This window comes from Physcomitrium patens, chromosome 8 (assembly GCF_059467195.1).
Source record: "Physcomitrium patens ecotype Gransden chromosome 8, ASM5946719v1, whole genome shotgun sequence".
NCBI classification, from domain to species: Eukaryota; Viridiplantae; Streptophyta; class Bryopsida; order Funariales; family Funariaceae; genus Physcomitrium; species Physcomitrium patens.
The window spans coordinates 5,836,274-5,856,567 of NC_143417.1; the positions used below are offsets into that span (position 1 = coordinate 5,836,274).

A 20,294-nucleotide genomic window follows, 5' to 3' on the forward strand; every position below is an offset into this window, starting at 1 on the left:
CTTTTTTCTTTACGAATAGAATTGGAGCTCCTGCTGGAGATTTTGAATGGCGTATGAAATTCTTCGCTAAATTCTCGTCAATATATGTCTTGAGTTCAGCCATCTCATCTTGCGATAAACTGTAAATTGGTCCAAATGGTGGCTGAGTTCCTTCCTTGAGGTCGATTGAACAATCATATGGACGATGCTCAGGAAGAATATCTGCATTCTTTTTCTCAAAAACGTCTTGATACTCCTGATATTGACTTGGAATGCCACTTGAAGTCTTTACGTTTTCAAAAATAGGTGCAGCATAAATAGCAAAAGTTGATCCTTCTTTTGCTGCGTGTATAAATGCTTTTGCACCTATCAGTACGGGTTTTACTGTACTAGACTTATAATTTTTTACTTGGTTCGTAGAACTATTAATAACGCTTTTGGAAAAGTCAAGTTTACGCGAATTCCAATCTATTCGAGGGTTATATTTTTCTAGCCAGGATAAACCTAAAATAACTGGATTAGACGGGGATTTAATTATGTTAAAAGCTATGTAGCTATCATGACCGTCTATTGTTACTTTTATAGGATGAGTTTCATGAGTGACATCTCCAGAAGACAAGGGACGACCATCTATGACTTCTACATGTACTGGTTTAGGTTTCTATACAAAGGGTATTTTACGACTTTTAACAAATTGTTCATCTAAAAAACATGCTGAGGCTCCCGAATCTAATAAAGCAGAGGCTTTGTAATTCTTAGGTCCTAAATATAAGTCTATTATAAAACAAGGAGAGGGTTCTGAGGAGAGGATAGGACCTCCATTAGGAATTGTACAAGGTTCCAGTTGCACGGTCCCTATTGTAGCTGGACGAATCCGTTTTCCGACATGTTGTCTTCTTTGACCGTCGTATCCCTCATTTTATAGTTGCGTCGTTTCTTTGGACAATGTTGAGCAGTGTGCTTAGGTTCTCCGCAATATGAACATAATCCTTCTTGACGACGACGAATCTTTTCTTGCTCAGTTAGGGGTTTAAAACGTACCGCGTCAATTTGCATGTCTTCTACTTCCGAATGTACGTTTGGCAAAGATGTTGATGTTGCCATTGAGTAATAACGTTGAGGTTCCCGTGAATGATTCTCAGATCGAAATTCAAAAAGTCGATTATCACATTTTACCGCAAAATCGATTGCTTGACTCAAAGTTTGAGGATCAGGTAAGTTGAGCATCAATTTCTTTACTTCGTATTGCAATCCATAAAGAAATTGACTGATGAGTGCAGCATCATCCCACTTGATGTCAATTGCAAGTTGTCAAAATTGTGAAGCATATACTGTTACTGAGCGATTTCCTTGTCGCAGAATTCGGATCTTATTTGTTGCAACACGAGTTGCATCGTGTTCACCATACATAGATCGAAACTCTGCCAAAAAAGCTTCCAAATTGTCCAATATTGGATTTCGTTGTTCAAGAAAAGACGAAAACCACGATAATGCAGAACCAGAAAGTAGAGTGCCAATAAACCTGACTTGTGATCCTGGAGTTGGATAGCTTTGCGGTTGAAGTTCAATTGCCAATTGTACTTGATTGATGAACCCTCGAAACTTTGATCTCGTACCATCAAATTTCTCAGGTAAGGCAATTCTTGGTTCTCTAGTGCTTATAGGGTGTTGTACAATTGGAGAAGGAACGTGATTTGTTGTAGATGTTGAAGCAGCTCCGATCATCTCTATATCTCCACTTTCTGCTATTCTTGTTCTTTCATGTGTTGGTGAATTGAGTTGATGCATCGCAAGCATTAACTCCCTCATTTGCTCTTGCATTTGTGCCATTGCACTCTTCATTTCAACAAGTTCTGCCATAATGATACTAAGAAGAAAAATTTGTTTGATATTGCTCAAGACAAAAGAAAAGAAAGACTTGATAACAAAGAAGATACTAAGAACAATATCAGTTTAGAAGTGGGTAATCCGCAAACTTCTAATACGCTTATGTCTTGTCAAGAGAAAGGAGTAATCCACTCTTACTCAAGAAAAAACAAAGCTCTGATATTGTAAGTGTACTCTTGTCAATCTGTCAAGGACAAAGACTCGATGAGGAAAAATATACACCAAAAGGCTATCTCGATATAATAAGTCAAAATATAAACAAGTAGGTATATTAAAAGGAAACTGGAATGGCTATTGCCACAAGACAAGAAACTAAAGACTCTTGAACCTGGACTAGAAGCAAGAAAGGAGTTGACAAGAGTGAAGAAGCCTTCACTCTTGTCTCTATATATACTATCTAACTAGGGGCTACGTGGCGACGTTCTATAGGACCTCCAATATGTGTTGACTTTGTAGGACACATGCCTTGACTTACAAGGCAAGTTTTTCTACGTGTGGGCCACATAGTTAGCTTGATCTTCAAGCTAACAAGATGTGTGGCACATGGCCAACTTGTTGACCACGTCTCTAATCCAAAAAGTCAATTAAAGATACCTATGAAGTCAAAGCAGTGTCTAGGAAGTTTCTAGGAAGCTTCTATATTAAATATTATATAATTAACTTACTTTTATCTACTTTTACTTACTTCTACCTATTTCTATATGTAATTATTAGCTTACATGATTATGGCCGTGACACTATGTCCCTAATATCTTCTACCAACTAAGAAGCTTCTAGAAGGTTCTAGAGACATGCTTCTAAAAGGTTCTAGAAACTTGTCTCTAGAAGGTTTTAGAAACTTGTCTCTAGAAGGTTCTAAGGATTATGTCCCTAACACTTATAGATTTCTATGATTTTGGTTTAAATAAGTTTATTAAATTTTATCAATCGTTGGATTCTTTTTTACTTTAGATATATGTCTCAACCATTATACATCCATTAAGAAAATTTTGGCTTGATCTTTTTATTAGTTCTAATGTTATTATGTTTTTATTTAGATATATCATTATTTTTTGTTAATCTTTTATCTTTTTTTTTTCCATTTTATTATTTCTAATATTTTCTACAAGGTATTTAATTTTTTTATACTACTCTACTATGATTTTTTTATTTAATTTTGACTTAATAAGAGATTTTATTAGAGCCAAATCAGTTGAATCATGAGATCTTAAAGTTTTTAGATCACTAAGACTATAATTTCCAAATTTATATTTAGTGTTGTAATCTTCTTTTCTAAAAAAGACAATTATATTTAATTTCAACCCTATAATGTTACATCTAATTTCTTTAAGTGGATATAATCTAAATGCCCTATTTTAAATATTTTTTATTTAAATTTTAATATAGTTGCTAAATATGAATGGTATATTTTTTCTAGTCAATGATTTAATTTAAGTTACATATCAATTAGGTGCTTTTTGAGAATAATTAATTCATGGTTGCTTCTAAGTCTGCCACATTTACATCAAACTAATACAGTCAATTCCACATACTATTTGGTTCTAATTTATACTTAATATATCTTCCTTATCCTACAATTTTTTTTTTTTTAAATGCTAAAAAAAATTAATACCTTAAAATTCAAATATTCACTTTTAAAACTTAGCTTGTCTTTCAAAGATTTTCTAAAACTATTATGCTCTTCTATGTTTTCTTCTCTTAATAAAAAGTTCAACTCTTCTTCCTACTTTAGATTTCTAACATTCAATTGCACATTATAATTCAAAAAAATCATATTAATAACACAAGAAAGTTCAATATTCTAAAAGTACCTTGTTTATATTTTCAAGTCTTTATTTTTGAAAAAATTGTATGCCTTGTTGAGTAAGTATCCAATCTTACTAACTTGCATTATTGAATTCTACTTCATTCTTCTCATGCTTTTCTACAGAAATCAAACATCTTTTAATTTAATTTTATTGTTCATGATCTTTCTATTTTCTTGTTCTTGTGTGGTCTTCCTATTTCTAATTTACACTATGTTCTTTTTCTTACTTGTACTTTACAACGAAACTTGAAACCTAATCCTAAAACATGCTATTTCTTCCAACCTAGTACCATCTTTATCTACAACATGATATTTTCCTCTTGCTCAATTCTACCTGGTCAAATTGGATAAATTGAAGTGGGTCAAATTTGCCTGTAATATTCCTGCCTTTGTCCAAACCATAGATTTGCAAAGTGTGTAAGGTTGGGAATTTTTTATTTATCCAAATATTATATACACCAGTCACGCTTTATCTGGAGAAACGTGCACCTAATGTTTGATAGTCTTGAATTTCAGTTTTTCTGCGTCTGCGTGAAAATTTGCTTTCAACACAAACAACTTTACCAGAATTTTCACTTCGTTCAGCAATTTTACATTCTATCCACCGTCCCATTCATTTAGAATTCTCGTGTTTTCCTATCTTGTGTGATAAACTGCCACTCTTTTCAAGCAAAGTATCAGGGATACAATACCGTGTTTGAATTCTTCCATCATGCTGGGCGAAGTTTTCAAGGATTTCTCTGGGCTTTTACTAAAATAAGAGATATCAATGATGGAAGCTTCATTGAGGGAGTTAACTATGGACAATATTCCCTTTTTATTCCCTTTTTTTTAGAACTGAGACAAAGTTGCTTGTTTGATCATAGAAACTAGTGCACGGAATTCAAACGTGGTATCGTAGATGAGAATTCACAAGAATTGAATAAAAAACGTCCAAGTTTATAGTAGCTCCGAATGACTTGCTACTACATTAGCGTCTAATGATCCAACCACTATGCTTACGAAAACCAGGAAAAAATCGTCTGAACCTCGAACTTCCACCAGCTTGATCAATAGAAATCTTCCACATCTCGCCCAGCAAGCATCTCCATTTGCAGGCTATCTGTATGGAATCATTTTTCATCAAGAGTTGACAAAATGGATCACTTCAGTATTGGAGAGTATCCCTCAAACCAGTGACTGAAACCAGGCGGTATAGGCAAACCCACAGTCCTGGCCGCATCGAGGAGAAGATTATGGCCACTAATGTACCCCGCTTCATCACTGCACAGAAACAAGACGGCGTTGGCCACATCAAGGCTTGTCAATGGCCGATTCGGCAACAGAGCTTTCTTCGCCATTCTTTCCTTAATTTGCTCCAGAGTGTAAGGTTCACCGGTAGAGTCTTCCATCACGCGCTGGAACATGGGCGTGGCAGTGGCGTCAGGAGAGACCATGTTCACTCGAATACCGTAACTTCGAAGTTCCAGAGCTGTGGATCTGACCAAACCCTTCAGCGCCGTCTTGCTAACACAGTACGTGTGAGGACCCAATCCGCCCATTTGGCTCGCAGTGCTGCCCGTGCAAACAATGGCGCCACTCTTGACGGGCTTCATCACCCTGGTGGCGTGTTTGATGCCCACAACTGCGCCTCGCAAATTGACCGCCAGGGTCTCGTCGAAGTCGTCTAAGTTCAGCTCATCAATCGAGCCCAAAGCGCCAACGAACCCCGCATTGCTGAAGTAGACGTCGAGCTTCCCCTTCCACCTCACGGCTTCGTCCACCAAAGAGGCGACATCTCTCTCTTTTCTGACGTCACAGTGTACGAATTGGGCCTGCGAGCCGAGCTCTGATGAGAGCTGGCTTCCTCCCTCAGTGTTGATGTCCGCAATGACAACGTAGGCGCCATTCTTGGCGAACAGGCGAGCTGTCGCCTCCCCTATACCACTTGCGCCACCCGTCACGACCACCACTTTGCCTGCAAACCTGTGATGAGCTTACAAGCACTGATTTCATCCATACAACCAAGAACAACACCTCTGAGGCATTGTGAGAGAGGATCTTACTAGCATTCAAACGTCCCACGCAATACCCCACGATATGCCAAATACAGGTTGCAAATTAATCCAACTCGATGCATGTAAAGACCAGTGTGGAAAGATGGAAAAACGGACAAGTGGTTCACGTACAATGGATCCATAACTCTGACCAGTTATTACTGACTTTCGGGAGTCATAAGTCAGAGAAAAGTGATAAAATGCACCTGTCTCCCCAAGATGGACATGTGCTTGATTCTCTATGAAGAGACGATCGGTGACAATATCGAGGCGACGAGTAAACATCTGGCGTTACCGTCCTTGCTTTCTTAAAGACGTTCGACAGCCCATTTTGTCTGATAACAAACAAAGGCTTTTCTTAAGATAAAGCAGGAAGCATTTCATATGTGAAGATATCAAGTCAAAACGCAGCTAAGTATTCCCAGAGCATGAAGAATGCAAGGAGGAAACATAGCTCCACATGGAAATGCATCAAATTGAGGCATAACAGTGTAACCAGGTTTATCTGTCCTGCTCTATTCCGCAAGGTAACTGCCTAATTAATCACTCTTACTCCAACTTCGATCAAACACACCAGTTATCACCAGCAACAACTTGCAGAATTCTATTCTCAGCGCCAGTCAGTGTCTGTCAGTACAGAAAACATTCTAAAATACTGCAAAGTTCATCAAATTATCAGCTTTTTACCCCTTGTAGACCATTTCAAACCCAGTGGACTACAGAGTAAGAACCATACCAACATCAACGAAATGAAGCGTGAGAGTCTCTTCAGCATGTCACTGACCGTTACAAACTGTGCATTCGCGACAAGAATATTCAAGCGATGGGAGAGTTGACCCAGGAAGCAGCCACAACCACACGAGCTACGTTGACTTTCGGCAACTGGAATAATTCTAAACATGCAACAATGTTGTAGATAAACAGCGGCATACGTCTAGAATACTCTTCTGGACAAGTTGGAATAGGCTAAGTGAATTCATTGGTCTTGCCCGTGAAAAAAGCTGTGAACTCATAACCCATTGGACAATGTTCTGAGCTACAGCGGGACCCGCAGATATTGAAACAGTTGATACGCAGGACAACGGGTAAAGATGAGGTCAGAAATCAATTCAGACCCCGACAGAAAATTTGAACGACTAAGGCCACATCCTGTGTACCATTAGGCAGGTACAGCAATTGATGCCCGGCCATTGAAGGCGCAGGGTAGTACAGCATCTGCATTAAATGCAGTGATGCTTCTACACCGTTAGAGCGCAAGTGTAAAGGCAGGTTCTGGCTGTATTCGGGCTCTCGGCCGTCCTCCACGAGCTACAAGATCCAAGACTGGGGTTACCTAATTAACATCAAAGTCTAAGCTACTAAGACGTCAGAGATAAGAGGTTTGCACAAACACCCACACCCAAGAAAAATAAAAATAAAAATAAAAACCGAAAAACCAAAAACAAAAGATAAATTATGTTAAGAAAGACAGTCTAAGAGACGAGCTGCAAACTTGAGGAGGTTAGGTGGCGAGTCAAAAATCAAAATTATCATTACCGATCACTGCAAATTACCCCCGACATTTTTATCTATTTACAGAATTCTTCATGGATGCGCTAGAAATGTTTCGCCAGACAAGACGGGAGTGGTCAATTTCGTTTCGCAGGAGAGCCATAAGAACAACATTTGCGACAAAGATTGAGAAGCCGGCAAATACAATTTCGCTCATCGAAAATCTTTATTTCGGAGGCACGCGCGTAAAAGATACTCTTTCCACCGTTCCATTTTCTAAACTGCGACGAAATAATGGGCGTCTGCGTGAGAAGCAACTAAACAAAATAGAACGCCGCATTCTATACCTCTCTCTCCCTCGCTCTCTCGCTCTCTCTCTCATTGATGGATCAATGAGAAGCCGGTACAGAACCCAAGGTGAAGCACAAGGGAAAAGAAAGCCATTGACGTAACTAACCTCAGACAAGTTCGGAGATGCCACATGCTGTAGACCATCGATGTAACTCGGCGGAAATCCGCCAAGTCCACGCAAATCGGAACGACCACAAGAGTGAATCAAAGCTGCTCACAACTCCGGCTATTCGTCATCGAGCTTCTAATCCTCATTCCTGCCGCCCTGCTAGTCCTAAACTCCGTACCTTCAAAGTCCCATTGATCAATCAACACATTGCATGCGCCCGACCACGCCCGCTCAAAAATCCACGTCTCCTTCTTTTCCCCTTCACACCACTCGTACCACCTCCTTCTTCACCACCCCAAGACTCTAGGCATGAGTTACAACCTCTCTCACCCTCTCCTCTCTGCTCAGTCACTATTCCCCGCAACCGCAATCCTAAAAACGCTGCGCTCTAATAACCCTCTAGTGTTTCTCACTACGACCCATCGCACAGAGTGATATCTTTTCGACCAGGCATGCCCCAAGGACAAAGACAAAGAATACTGAACTAAAAACATGCCTTGCCGGATCATGAAGATGGAGTCAACTGTACCAAAATTATAGAAAAGCCCCGATTAATGAACAACTCCACCTGCTCACACGCACGTTGCTATTTTTTGTCAGCTACATTAGGAGGCTTCAAGCTAAGAAGATAGTTGCGAGGAAAAAACTTCAGAGGATGGAGGCGACAATCGGAGTGCGCCATGGTGTAATCCTCAGGAGAAATGTAAGTTCCGATTACCGTGACTTTAAGTGAATTTCGACGGAATGCGTCATGGGTGGTTCAAAGGTTATGGGCTCCACCCCCTCTACTTTGTCTTCTTCCAGGCGTAGTAACAAATTATACTAGAATAAAAGTTTCAGTTGAAGAGGAGCGTGCCAGAACCCTCTCCAGTTATTTTTTATTTTTTATATTTGTTTGTATCAACCAATACCATGTTGCATAAAAAATAAAATAAATATTCTGCTGCGATTGTGGAACCTAGTCTCTTGCTGTTGTATCAGGCTTCACAGGTGCTGTATCAGCATCTTGACGCCTGCTGTGGTGGTTGGTTGCTGATAGATTGAGGCTCTGTTTTTGGGATTATTCAAATAAGTTGGTCATAGAACATGAAACATGGATAAACCCTACGACCAAATTTCTCCCATGCAACACTTCTCGCTTCCAAGACAATGCTTCCGGAGGGGTTCATGACCACATCCCACCATCCCTTCCAACTCCATCATCTGAGCTTCACGCGAACACGATGAGATGGGGGTTTCTCGCTTCGTGAATGGCTCCTCGTGGGGCGGTTAGCATAAGTGCCGGCACTCTGCTCATCGGTGCCGTGTGCCTGGCACAGCCACTGGAGGACTATTTTTAGCCTGTAGGCAGAGTGACTTTGCACCTTCCTCCTCCCAGACAGCGACTTCGGGCGGTTACCCAGGTCCATGTGGGACTTGATTGCTCGTTTTTTGGAATCTGAGAGGGAAGGAGCTCTGGGTTTCGGCACCTTTTGTCTTCCCCGCATCCTTGAAACTTCTCAACACGCACAGAACAAGGTTGTACCTAGACATCGATCCTTGCAACGAAACCCGCCTCTTGAGGTGCTTCCACAGGCCCCGCGGCTCCACATTGACTAGCGTTTTAAACCTTTGGATTGGAGCCATTTCACGCTATGTGTCCAGATTCTAGTACTCCACTACTTCACTATCGCCTGGATTTCGATGCGCTTCTTGTAGCGTTGCAAAGGAGTGATAGTGACGTTCGGAGACGCTCCAGGTGCGGCATTCACACTGAGACCTACATCTCGTTTCTTATAAAAGGCTTCCAAGTAAATCCGTGCTACGATGGGATGGAGTCCTCAATTTAAATTAGAATGGGTTCTGTGGCTGACTGTCGATGACGGAGCGAGATGCATTCATCTGGCTAGAGCAGCGCCATAAAATAGTAAAATGGGGTGTGCAAGTTGGAGGAGGTAGTTTCCAGATGTGGAATGAAGGTGGTATCCTAAAATTCAAATGGGTCCAAAGCCGAAGACCAATTGAGGGCGGCAACCACAACTTGCACAATTGTATGTGAATTCCTCCTCCCTCGCTCTCTCTCTGTCTCTATCGCTCTTTCATCCATGAGGAACACAATGGCTGCTGTTGATAATGATAATGATGCTGCTGGAGCTCACACCACCACCACCACCACCAACGTCATCCACTTCCGGCGCCTGTGGTGACGCTGCCTCGGCAACAAGGTCAAAACATTCTACCGAAAACTTGCATCAGAAGTGTCGCATGGTGGCCTGATGCTAGATTCGCCTCCGGTGATGGCAGCTTCAGCTTACGCACGATTTGTGACTGATGACATTCGCCCCCACCATGACCCACATCTCGATCCCACAGCATTTAGCGGAAGCTGTCCACGCTTTTTGTGTCTAGAAGCTCAGATATGTTGCTTCGATGCTATGAAAAACCGCCCATGAATGAGCTGCCACGCCATGGAAGCTCCAGAGCCCATCTCCTTTCAAGCTCGAATTCTCATCCACTACCTCTGCCCAAACTTGATCGTGCCGGAACACACGAGGTTTGTTGTGTAAAAGTTCGAGATTTAGGGTTGTTTTATTTGGTTCATTTTGCCTTCAAACATTCATTCATCTATGTTTGGTTTGCAGCTCAAGTTGTCCACTACAAGAATGGAGCAAATGTCCAGCTGATGGAAATGGTAAATGCTACTCATTTAGAATTCTCTATTTTAAATGTGTCTTCAATGATTGAAACTCCAACTTGGGTGAAGCTTCTTTTGGATGATTTTTCACCTTTTTGTAGCCTTAATTAATTGTAAGAATTTTCAGAATGTAGCACTTAGCAAAGTCTAGTAATGAAATCACCTTGTCCACCATTTTAAATTTTAAGAGAATACATATAATACAATTTTTTTTTTGTTGATATCAGTATAATTTTTTTAAGAATACCATTTTATTCATTTTTATTGTATCTATTGCCAATTAATGGTCTTGACCACATATCCAAGGTACTCAATATTTTGAAATATGAAATACTTGAAAAAATTATTCTTCAATGTGCACAATATGTTTATTTTACTTGGTGTTCCAATCCATTTTGATGTAATTTTCACATTTTTATTTTATTAGGTATATTTATTATTTCCATAATCTTCTTTCTTGACTGACATCATTTTGACAGTGCCAACTCCACCAAAAAATTGGTTTTCAGTTTTACACCTTTGGATAGTATATATATATATATATATATAGATATACTCCAATATATTTTCAAAATTTGTAATATTTATTGTATTGCTCATCAAATTATTTTTTATTGTATTTTTTAAAATTTTTAACTCACCTGTATCATTTCATTGAAATGGAAACCAACTTATGAAGCTACTTTGGAATTTTTTTTTTTTTTTTTTTTTTTTCAGGTCTACATAAACTTCTATGACCTCAATTAATAACAATTTTTTTTGGGCATCCACCTCCATCTTTTTCAATGTTTTAAGGTTGTTTAAAACACATAGCTCCTCTAAAACAATTGAAATGAGTTGAGTTTTTGAAAAGTAATACATAGCCTCAAAATTGTTAAAGACTGATTTTAAGATATGTGTCTTAGTACTCAAATCTGGATAATAAATATATTTTGATTGCATAATATAATGTTTCAGAGTATCAACTGAAATTTCTTTAAGCAATTTTAATACAAAAAAAAAAAAAAAAAAAAAGAAAGAAAAATCAATTGTATGCTTAAGTAGCATATTTCATATATATATATATATATATATATATATTCATAATATACTTAAAATAAAACTCAATAGATAAATAATAATTTTAAAATAATATAAAATTATTTTTATAATATATTTTTATTTTATTTTTAATATTATTTGGTATTAATTATAAAGTATCTTTTTATCAAGTCTAACAATAATGTTATTGATTTTTTAACTTAGATTTCATTTAATAGTTAACAAGAAAAAATATTTTATTTTTGTACTTCTTTTTGTATTTTTCTTATAATAATAGTCATAATTTCTATTATTATTATAGCATTGCAATTAAGGTCTTTAAATTTAAGTTGGTTATATATATACATGTATATACTTGTGTTATAAATATATCAAGGATATAATCAAAAACAACCAAAATGTCAATATACTTTTGTGTCAATAGAAAAGAACAAATATTTACTCAAAGATGGTGTAATAAAAAGACTAGAATGACTATTGACAAAGACAAAACAATTAGAGATTCTTGAAACAAGAGTAATAATAAGAAAGGCATTGAAAAGAGTGAAGAAGTTTTCATTCTTGCCTCTGTAAATACTATCTAATTAGGAGTTATGGGGCAACATTGTATCACAAAAATATACATTTATCCCAATAGTTACTTTTATGATTAGGTAGAAATAGATAAATATAGATTAATTTTATAAAGTTTTGTATGAAAGCTTATTAGAAGCTTTATAAATGTGATTTTGACGTGAGATGTATTTGTACAATAGAAACTTGGCCAACAAGTTAATCAAGTGTTGGTAGCTTGTGGAACAAGTTAACTCCGTGTAGTAGCTTGTGGAACAAGCTAACTGTATAGTACATACATAGATAACTTACCTTGCAAGTTAAGACATGTGGCTAGTAAAGTCAATACGTTTTGGAGGTCCTATAGGACATCGCCATGTAACTCCTAGTTAAGAGTATATATGGAGGCAAGAGTGAAACCTTCTTCACTCTTGTCAATGCCAATCTAGTCCTAAGTCTTATTCCAAGACTTTTTAGTGTTCTTGTCTTTGGCAATAGCCATTCTAGTTTAATAATATATCATCTTTGAGTGACTTTCTAGTTCTTTTTAGTGACACAAGAATGCATTGGGGATTTTCTTTCTTTGAGATTCATGTCCTTGACAGTTTGACAAGACTACTAACATATTATTTTTGTCTTGTTTTAGAAGTGAGTGGATTATCCTACTTCTATTGTTGTATTTTGAAGATTGCAGACTATCCACCTTTAAATAAAAAGTCTTATTTTCTAACACTAATTTTTTCTTTAAAGAAAGTAGATTATCATTCTTTGCGGAAATTTTTATCAGAGGTTGCAGATTACCATCCTTTAATTTAGCTTTTTAGATTTGATTGAGTTTTCTATGGAAGAAAAGAATATAGATGCTACTCCTAGTGGAAGTGAGAATAGATTTGTAATTATTGTAGATCTTTACGAGCTTGTCAACACTCTTAGGGTAGAAATTTCATGCATCACCAATATCAACCATGAGAGCACTACTTCTATATCTATCAAAGAAGTCCATATTTTACATCAAAAAATTCTGTAGGTGAAGAAAACAAGTCGATCAATCTCACAACCAAATTTAGGAGGTCTTGCTTCTACAAGCTCAAGAGAAGCAAGAATTAGTATGCCCAAGAAGTTTGATGGAACAAGATCAAAATTTTGAAGGTTTTTACAACAAGTTAAGCTATATTTAAGGTTACGTTGTTTCCAATATGCGGATGGATTTAGTCAAGTTGGCTTCATAGGTGTACTTCTATCTAGAGGTGCATTTTTTTGATTTGCACCTCTAATAAAAAAAGAATCATGACTTCTTTATGATTTAAATTCATCCTTAGAAGTATTCACGGCTACATTTGGAGCAAATCATCAAAAATAAGTAGTAGAGACCAAACCCTCATCTTTATGATAAGAATCATGATCAACCACTATATATGCTGCTGAATTCAAAAACCTCGCTTGTGACGTGGACTAGAATGACAAAGCACTTATTAATCAATTTCAATATGGGTTGAAGGATAGCATCAAAGATTTGTTATTAACAATGCTAAAAGCAAAATCTTTGGAATAAATTATTGCTTAAGCCATTTCATGCGACAATTGATTATTTAAAAGGTATGAAGAACAAAAACTTGATTGGAGAGGAATAAGTGAAGTAAAGGAGGTAATTCCTAAGTATTTTGAAACATATTCATGAAAGCTAAAACCAATGTAAATTGATATGATACATTTTGAGCCCCTCATAGAGCAAAAAAAGACTTGACATTGCTAAGAGGGTTTGTGTTTATATTATGGAGAAGCTAAGCACATTTCTCAACATTGTCCAAAGAAGCAACACAATTACAAAATGAGGAGCTTAATTACCAAAGAAGATAATATGTCTATAAACAAGTTTTTCTAGCTACAATAGAAACCATGCGACAGAAATCATATGCAATATCTAATAAAGGTCATATTCTTTCCTCACACCCTTCATCTTGTTTTATAATAGATGTATGTTTAGAACCTAAAAATCACAAAGTCTTTGCTTTTTTAGATTCAAGAGCCTCAACCTCTTTTATAAACAAAGATTTTGTCAAAAATCAAAAAATACCTTTAGTCAAGAAAACTAAATCCATACATATAGAAGTCATAGATAGTCATTTGTTATTTTTTGAAAATATTACTTATCAGATTGTTTCTTCAGATATAACAATTTAAGATCATAACAATGTAGTAGTATTTAATATAATAAGATCTCTCTACAATCCAAGTATTTTAGGATTATCGTGGATAAAAAAATATAACCTTCAAATAGATTGGATTTCTCGTAATCTTAATTTTTTTGGTAGTAAAATTTAAGATTAGTTTAGTGAAGTAGAAGTACATAAGTCTAGTATATCCAAACCTTTATTAGTAGGTATGAGAGCTTTTATGCATGCTACAAAAGAAAGATTTTCTTTTGCTATATATGCTACACTAATTTCGAATGATGAAAAAAATATTAAGTGGTATTCTTAGCCAATATTAAGAATTTCAAGATGTTTTTGAAAAGAAGAATGCAGATATTCTTCCAAAGCATTAACCTTATAATTATTCAATTGATTTGTAAAAAAGAGCTCAACTACCATTCGAACCAATCTATAGCTTATTGTAGAATGAATTGGCTACATTAAAGAAATATATTGATGAAAACTACACAAAGAACTTCATATGCCATTCTAAATCTCCAACTCGGGCTCCTATCTTATTTGTGAAGAAGAAAGACAGATCTCTACGAATGTGTGTGGATTATCGAGGACTCAATAAGATCACCATTAAGAATAGGAATCTTTTGCCTTTGATTTCAGGACTTCTTGACCAACTCAATCAAGTAAAGATCTATACCAAAATAGATCTACGAGAAGCATACAACATAGTTTGTATCAAAGAAGGAGTTGAATGGAAGACTGCTATTCGAACTAGGTATAGATATTTTGAATATAATTTTTATTCATTATTGAATATTATGGATTATTAGTAAGACCAATATTTATATTAGTCTTTTATATATATATATATATATATATATACTACTTATAAAAACTATAAATGTTAATAGTTAGAAGAAGTATGAAAAAGAACATCATGTCATTTTAATTATTGGTATAAAAAAGAGCAATTTTCAAGATCTTGGTAAAAATCAGTTTTATCAATTTGGGAGCCTTTATGAAGAAATGGAGCAAGGTTTGAAGGTCAGACAAGGTTCATAATCTAAGTGGGTGTTTTTGAATACCATGGTCAAGTCAAAATTGCAAAAATATTGGTCCTTCTAGTAGAAAATAGGAGGTCCACCAGCTAGTATAGTCCTTGTAAGAAGAGAAGTGCATAAGTCTATATGGGTTGTAGTACTTTGAAGATAATTAAGAGGATAAGACTAAGGCATCGTGGTTTCTCTTAGATGCCTTTATACACTATATGTGACCCTTAGTGAGGCTCGAACCCTTGATCTATAAGCAAGTTATCTTTGAGGTAAAATATTTTCACTTTACTTTTTAATTATTTATTTCATATTTTTAAAACTTCATAACTTACTTGTAGTAATTCGGATTTACATGTTTCTTATTTCATTAGAAATACAATAAAATTAAATATTTAAAAATAATTTTTCTACTTTTTATTTTTACTTTTTACTAAGTAAAAATATAATAAAAAGACTTTGACTTAGTTTTGGATATTGTAATTGCTTCATGTCATTTATTTCAATTGCTTTGTGGTTGTTCTTCTTTTGTTCTTGTTAATTGCATACTTCACTTCACACCACCAATTACAAGCAACTCTTAATTGAGGCCATCTTGTAACTTGGATTGAGGAGTGAAAATTTACAGTCACATTTTGATATGTTTGGTGGGAGATAGTACTTCTAATGAGTGTGCGTGAATGTGAAGTTGCTTGTTGTAATTGATTGTGCTTGATTTTATTCAGTGAGCAATTCAAGTAGCTCTTCATCATTAGTAAGTTTTCTACATCTCTTTCTTAATAGTGAAAACAAAGCATTTCTACTTCTTACTTTACAAGATAGTAAAAATTTCATTGTTGAGTTGATTGTTGATTTACTCTCGTGTTATCATCAATCAGTTTTTACTTGTTGCGTATTTCAACTTCAAACTTTTTGAGGTTGTGTATCTTGATTTAAGCTTTGTAGAAAGCTACCACACATTTGAATTGGACTGAAATTAAAGTTTTAGTGGATTTTTGATTAGAAGGGGGTTCACTACCTTGGCAGTTTTGTGTACTCCAAGTTGTTCTCAAGTTTTCATCAATCATTTTTTATATGTTGCATATTTGATAGTGAAAATTTTTAAGATTGTGTATCTTCATGTTATCTATTCAAAAAAATATTTTATGTTCAAATTGGAATTGATACGAATTTATAGTGAGTTTTAGACTAATAAGGGGTTCACTACCTTGATAGTTTCATGTACCTCATGTTCAGAAAGGCATTTCTTAGTACCTAGTGGCAATTTAATATTGGAAAATTCTAAGTAGAAGAATCTTAAAGTTGAAATTTTATTGGTGCAAAATTTGTTGCTATTGAATCAAAATCAAAATTGTGGCGATTTTTGGAGTGGAGAGGGATTGCTACCTTAAGTGGAATACAATTCAGGTTAGTAATTTCTATCTTTTCACTCATTTACATTATTGATTTTATGTTATATTTGTAAACTTTTTGTTTGAAAACTTTTTTTTCAATTATATTAAATTATAAAAAAAATTTAAACTTAAATTAAAAATACAAACAAAATAAATAATAAAAATAAAAATAAAAATATTAAAATAAATTAATTATTTTAATAATAAAAAACTCTATTAATACTTAATTTTACTTTTAACTTTTAATTTTATATTTATTTTTAATTAATATTATTTCATTTTTAACTCTTAATTTTATCTTTATTTTTTCTTTTAATTTAATTTTAATTTTAATTTATACTATTGTTTTTACTTCTATTCTATTTTATTTTGACTTTTATTTTGACTTATACTTATCTTTTTATGTTTTCTTTCTTTTTTTAATTTTTATTTTTAATTTAATATATTAATATTATTATTTTGAATTTAAAATTTTTGAATTTTGAATTATTTTATTTTATTTATTTTATTTTTATATGCATGATAGTTTTATATATTGAAGTAAGTTAATAGATTTTTTATTTATTTTTAATTTATTTCTTTGCAATAGTGTCATTTCTAATCCTAAGTAGAATTTGAATAGTTAAATGTTAGCATTAGCATTATTTGGTTGTTCTGTTCAGGCAGTTGTCACTTGCAAGCATAAAGGGTCGAACTCATCTTCAAGGTTTCATCACTCCCCCTCTTTGTAATTTTTCTAGTTGAAGGCCTTTTTCTAGTAGTAGGGGGATTTAATCACTTGTACTATCCCTCATATTCCTTCTATTTACAAAAAGTAGTGTAGAAGGAACTTAACAAGAACCTCAACAAGAATTCTTCATCAACAAAAAAAGATGAGATAGGTAGAAAAGTTAGTTGGAAGGAATTTGGAATAAACAAGGAAAAAAGAAGAAAAGAAGAAAAGAGAAGACAAACAAGTTCAAATCATAATTCAAGGTGAGTATCTTTTCAACAAAATTTATTTAGTTCTAAATTTATTTTGCTAACACAAATTGTGTTTGAGGCAAAGGAGTTCAAGAAGAAAGAAGAAAAGCATTAATAGCTTGCAACCAAGTAAGTCTTTGAACCTTGTCAATTATTCTTTCTTTGAAATTTCAAAAAATTGCTTGAATACAAGATATGAGAGCTAGAAATTAGAGGGTAGAATCTTAGAGGAAGACACAAGAAAGGTAAGTCTCCAATCTCTCTTATAGATGTCGATGGAAGAAGGTAGATAGAACCTTTAATTCATTATCTTTAAACCTTAAATCCTTACTTAGAATGATAAGTTTGAGATTGGCTAGAAGAAGAGTCACGTATTTTGGAAGTTCATTAATAAGTGACAAGTTGGCTAGAGATGCAACTACGTGAGTTCTTCTTTAATGTGGTATGAATTATTTACAAAGAATTATTTTTATAATGTAACCTTTGTTATTAATTGTTATAGTAGGTAATTCCTTAATTTTCTTATTGTAAAAAAAAAAAAAAAAAAAAAAAAAAAAAAAAAAAGAGCTCAGGCTCCTTGCCATCTTAGTATGAAATTCTTTTTTACAACTAAGATTGCTTAGGGTCACTCCTATACAACAGTAGTTTTGTATAACAATTAAAATAAAAAATAGTCTTGCTTGGAATGATACTTAAGCAAGTATTCTTCCTTTAGTTGTTTCTGTTTTATTTTCCTTCTCTATCAGAAGATACTTAAGTGGGTTGCAAGTGGAAGAGTCAAAAATTTAAATTATTGGAAAATTGGGTGGATTAAAAATTGGGCTAAGTTGAATGGTGTGTCTACAATCGTATAGATGCATCATTCCACTAGATCTAAGCAACTCAATCTATCTTTACTTATAGAAAATCTTGGATCTATTGGCCAGAAAAACAAATGAAAACTCAAATAAGTAGAGATTCAACAATTGAACAAGCAATCTTCACTTCCAATATTAAAAGACATTTTTGTTTCAAATCCAATTGAATCAAGTCTAAGCAAGGAAGTAAGAGAGAAATAATGGGATCTTAATTCTCATAACTTAGTTGTAGAGGTAAATCAAGAGAGAGAAGGGTCAACACTTCTTTTTCTTCCAATGGAACATGAAGGAGAATCTACACTGACCTCTATATCCATCAAAGCCTTAGTTTAATCCAAAGGCTCGCCAATAGTAATTTCTAAGGATTTACAAGTAGCTCCTATACTCCAAAAATTTTCTATATTTAAAGGGACTAGAGACAATGATCCATGAGTACACGTGGAAAGATTCATTGAACTTTTCATGACGTGTTTAATAACCAATCAAGATTATTATCTTGTATGGTTTTCAAGTACCTTAAAAAATAAAGCATATGAGTGGTATAGAAGCCACCCTCTTCAAACCTTTAAGAACTAGGATATACTCATGAGAGTATTTTTAGAAAAATTCAAGCTATAAGTAGGACAAAGTAATGCCTTCATAGCCCTTTCTTCTTTGAGTCAAGGAAAGGAAGAAGAAATCATTGAATATATTTAGCAATTTGAACTTGTAGTAATTAGATTCATGGGAATTTTTCTTACAGATGATACCTTCATCCATTTCTTTATTCAAAGATTTAATAGTGAGAGAATAATTCAAAAGATCCTCAAAGAAAGACCAAATAATTTAGAAGAGGCCAAAAAATTAGCTTAAATGATAGAAAATATTGATAAGTAGCAAGAACAAATATACAAGAAGGAAGATCATAGAATATCCATCTTTATTACAATACATGCTCAAAACACAAGAAATTCCCAAGGGCATTCATATGGGACTAAGGGAACCCAATTTCAACCTATGTACCACTATCTAACATCTTTGGAGGTTAGATTGCCTCCCAATCTTTCTTAATTGATATACCTTGAAGATACGAATAAATAAAAGGAGGACTTTAAGAATAAAGTTTTACTAAACCAACAAGGATTTCAAAATGAACTTACCCAACAAATGGAGGCTATAGAAGAATAGATGACTCTTTTAATGAAGAATCAAAATCTAAACCAAGTCCCATCTCCTATAGAATCTGGTAGACATACCTCAAGGCTTTGATGCACTCAATACAACCAATCAAGGCATACAAGTCAATTCTGTTTAAACCAACAAAACCAAGATAGGCCACAATTATATGCTCCATCTCATAAAAATCATAGTATGACAAGTTCCAATTTTCAATTCCAACCTCAAGAAAATTCCATCTAAGGCTTTAAGAGCCTATAACAACAACAACAGAAGGTGTACCATCTTTGTAGAAAAAGACATCTATCAGGTAATTGTTGGATATAAAATATAATAGTATGTAGAAATTGTAGAAGAAACCATCCTACAAACGTGTGTATGTAATTTGGCAAGGTGATTCATTTAAAGTTCTTACAAGAAAATTATCAACAAGCAATCCAAGACCAATTGAAGGAAATAAGAAATCCAAATCCGGACAATATCTTAAGACCTTCTAATTTATTTTATGATAATAATAATAATTGTTAAATCCAATACCATCCCTCAAGTCTAAATACAGAGTGAGGATTTATTTCATCAAACCTAGATCAACATCAATATGGCCAATAAAACAAGGGAAGAAATTCACAAGATGTAAGATATTTGGAAATACCAACTGAAGAACAAGGTTCTCAAATTCTTAAAGATCAACCATTGTCTTCTCATACACATTACATTTCTCATGAAGAAGCACCTAATAAGAATAAATGGCTTCCTAATATGCAGGCTTTGATAGTTATGATAAGGTCTAAGTATACTA

The 20,294-nt window shown here is 34.6% G+C and overlaps 1 protein-coding gene across 3 annotated transcripts; it reads right to left on the reverse strand.

Annotated features, from left to right (window-relative positions):
* Window positions 1-4,566: 4,566 nt before the first annotated feature.
* On the reverse strand, window positions 4,567-8,340 carry LOC112286116 (short-chain dehydrogenase reductase 3a). 3 transcript variants are annotated; one of them, XM_024527723.3, is made up of 3 exons: window positions 7,658-8,340; window positions 5,916-6,044; window positions 4,567-5,638 (listed from the first exon to the last, which is right to left on the reverse strand). In XM_024527723.3, the coding sequence occupies exons 1-3, from the start codon at window positions 7,693-7,695 to the stop codon at window positions 4,816-4,818; spliced, it is 990 nt and encodes a 329-aa protein (XP_024383491.1). In that variant the 5' UTR covers window positions 7,696-8,340; the 3' UTR covers window positions 4,567-4,815. The 3 variants fall into 3 exon arrangements, with proteins under 3 accessions (XP_024383491.1, XP_024383493.1, XP_024383494.1); XM_024527725.3 differs by having other exon boundaries at window positions 4,567-5,630; window positions 7,658-8,172; XM_024527726.3 differs by lacking the exon at window positions 7,658-8,340 and adding an exon at window positions 6,446-6,587 and having other exon boundaries at window positions 4,567-5,630.
* Between the last annotated feature and the right edge of the window lie 11,954 nt (window positions 8,341-20,294).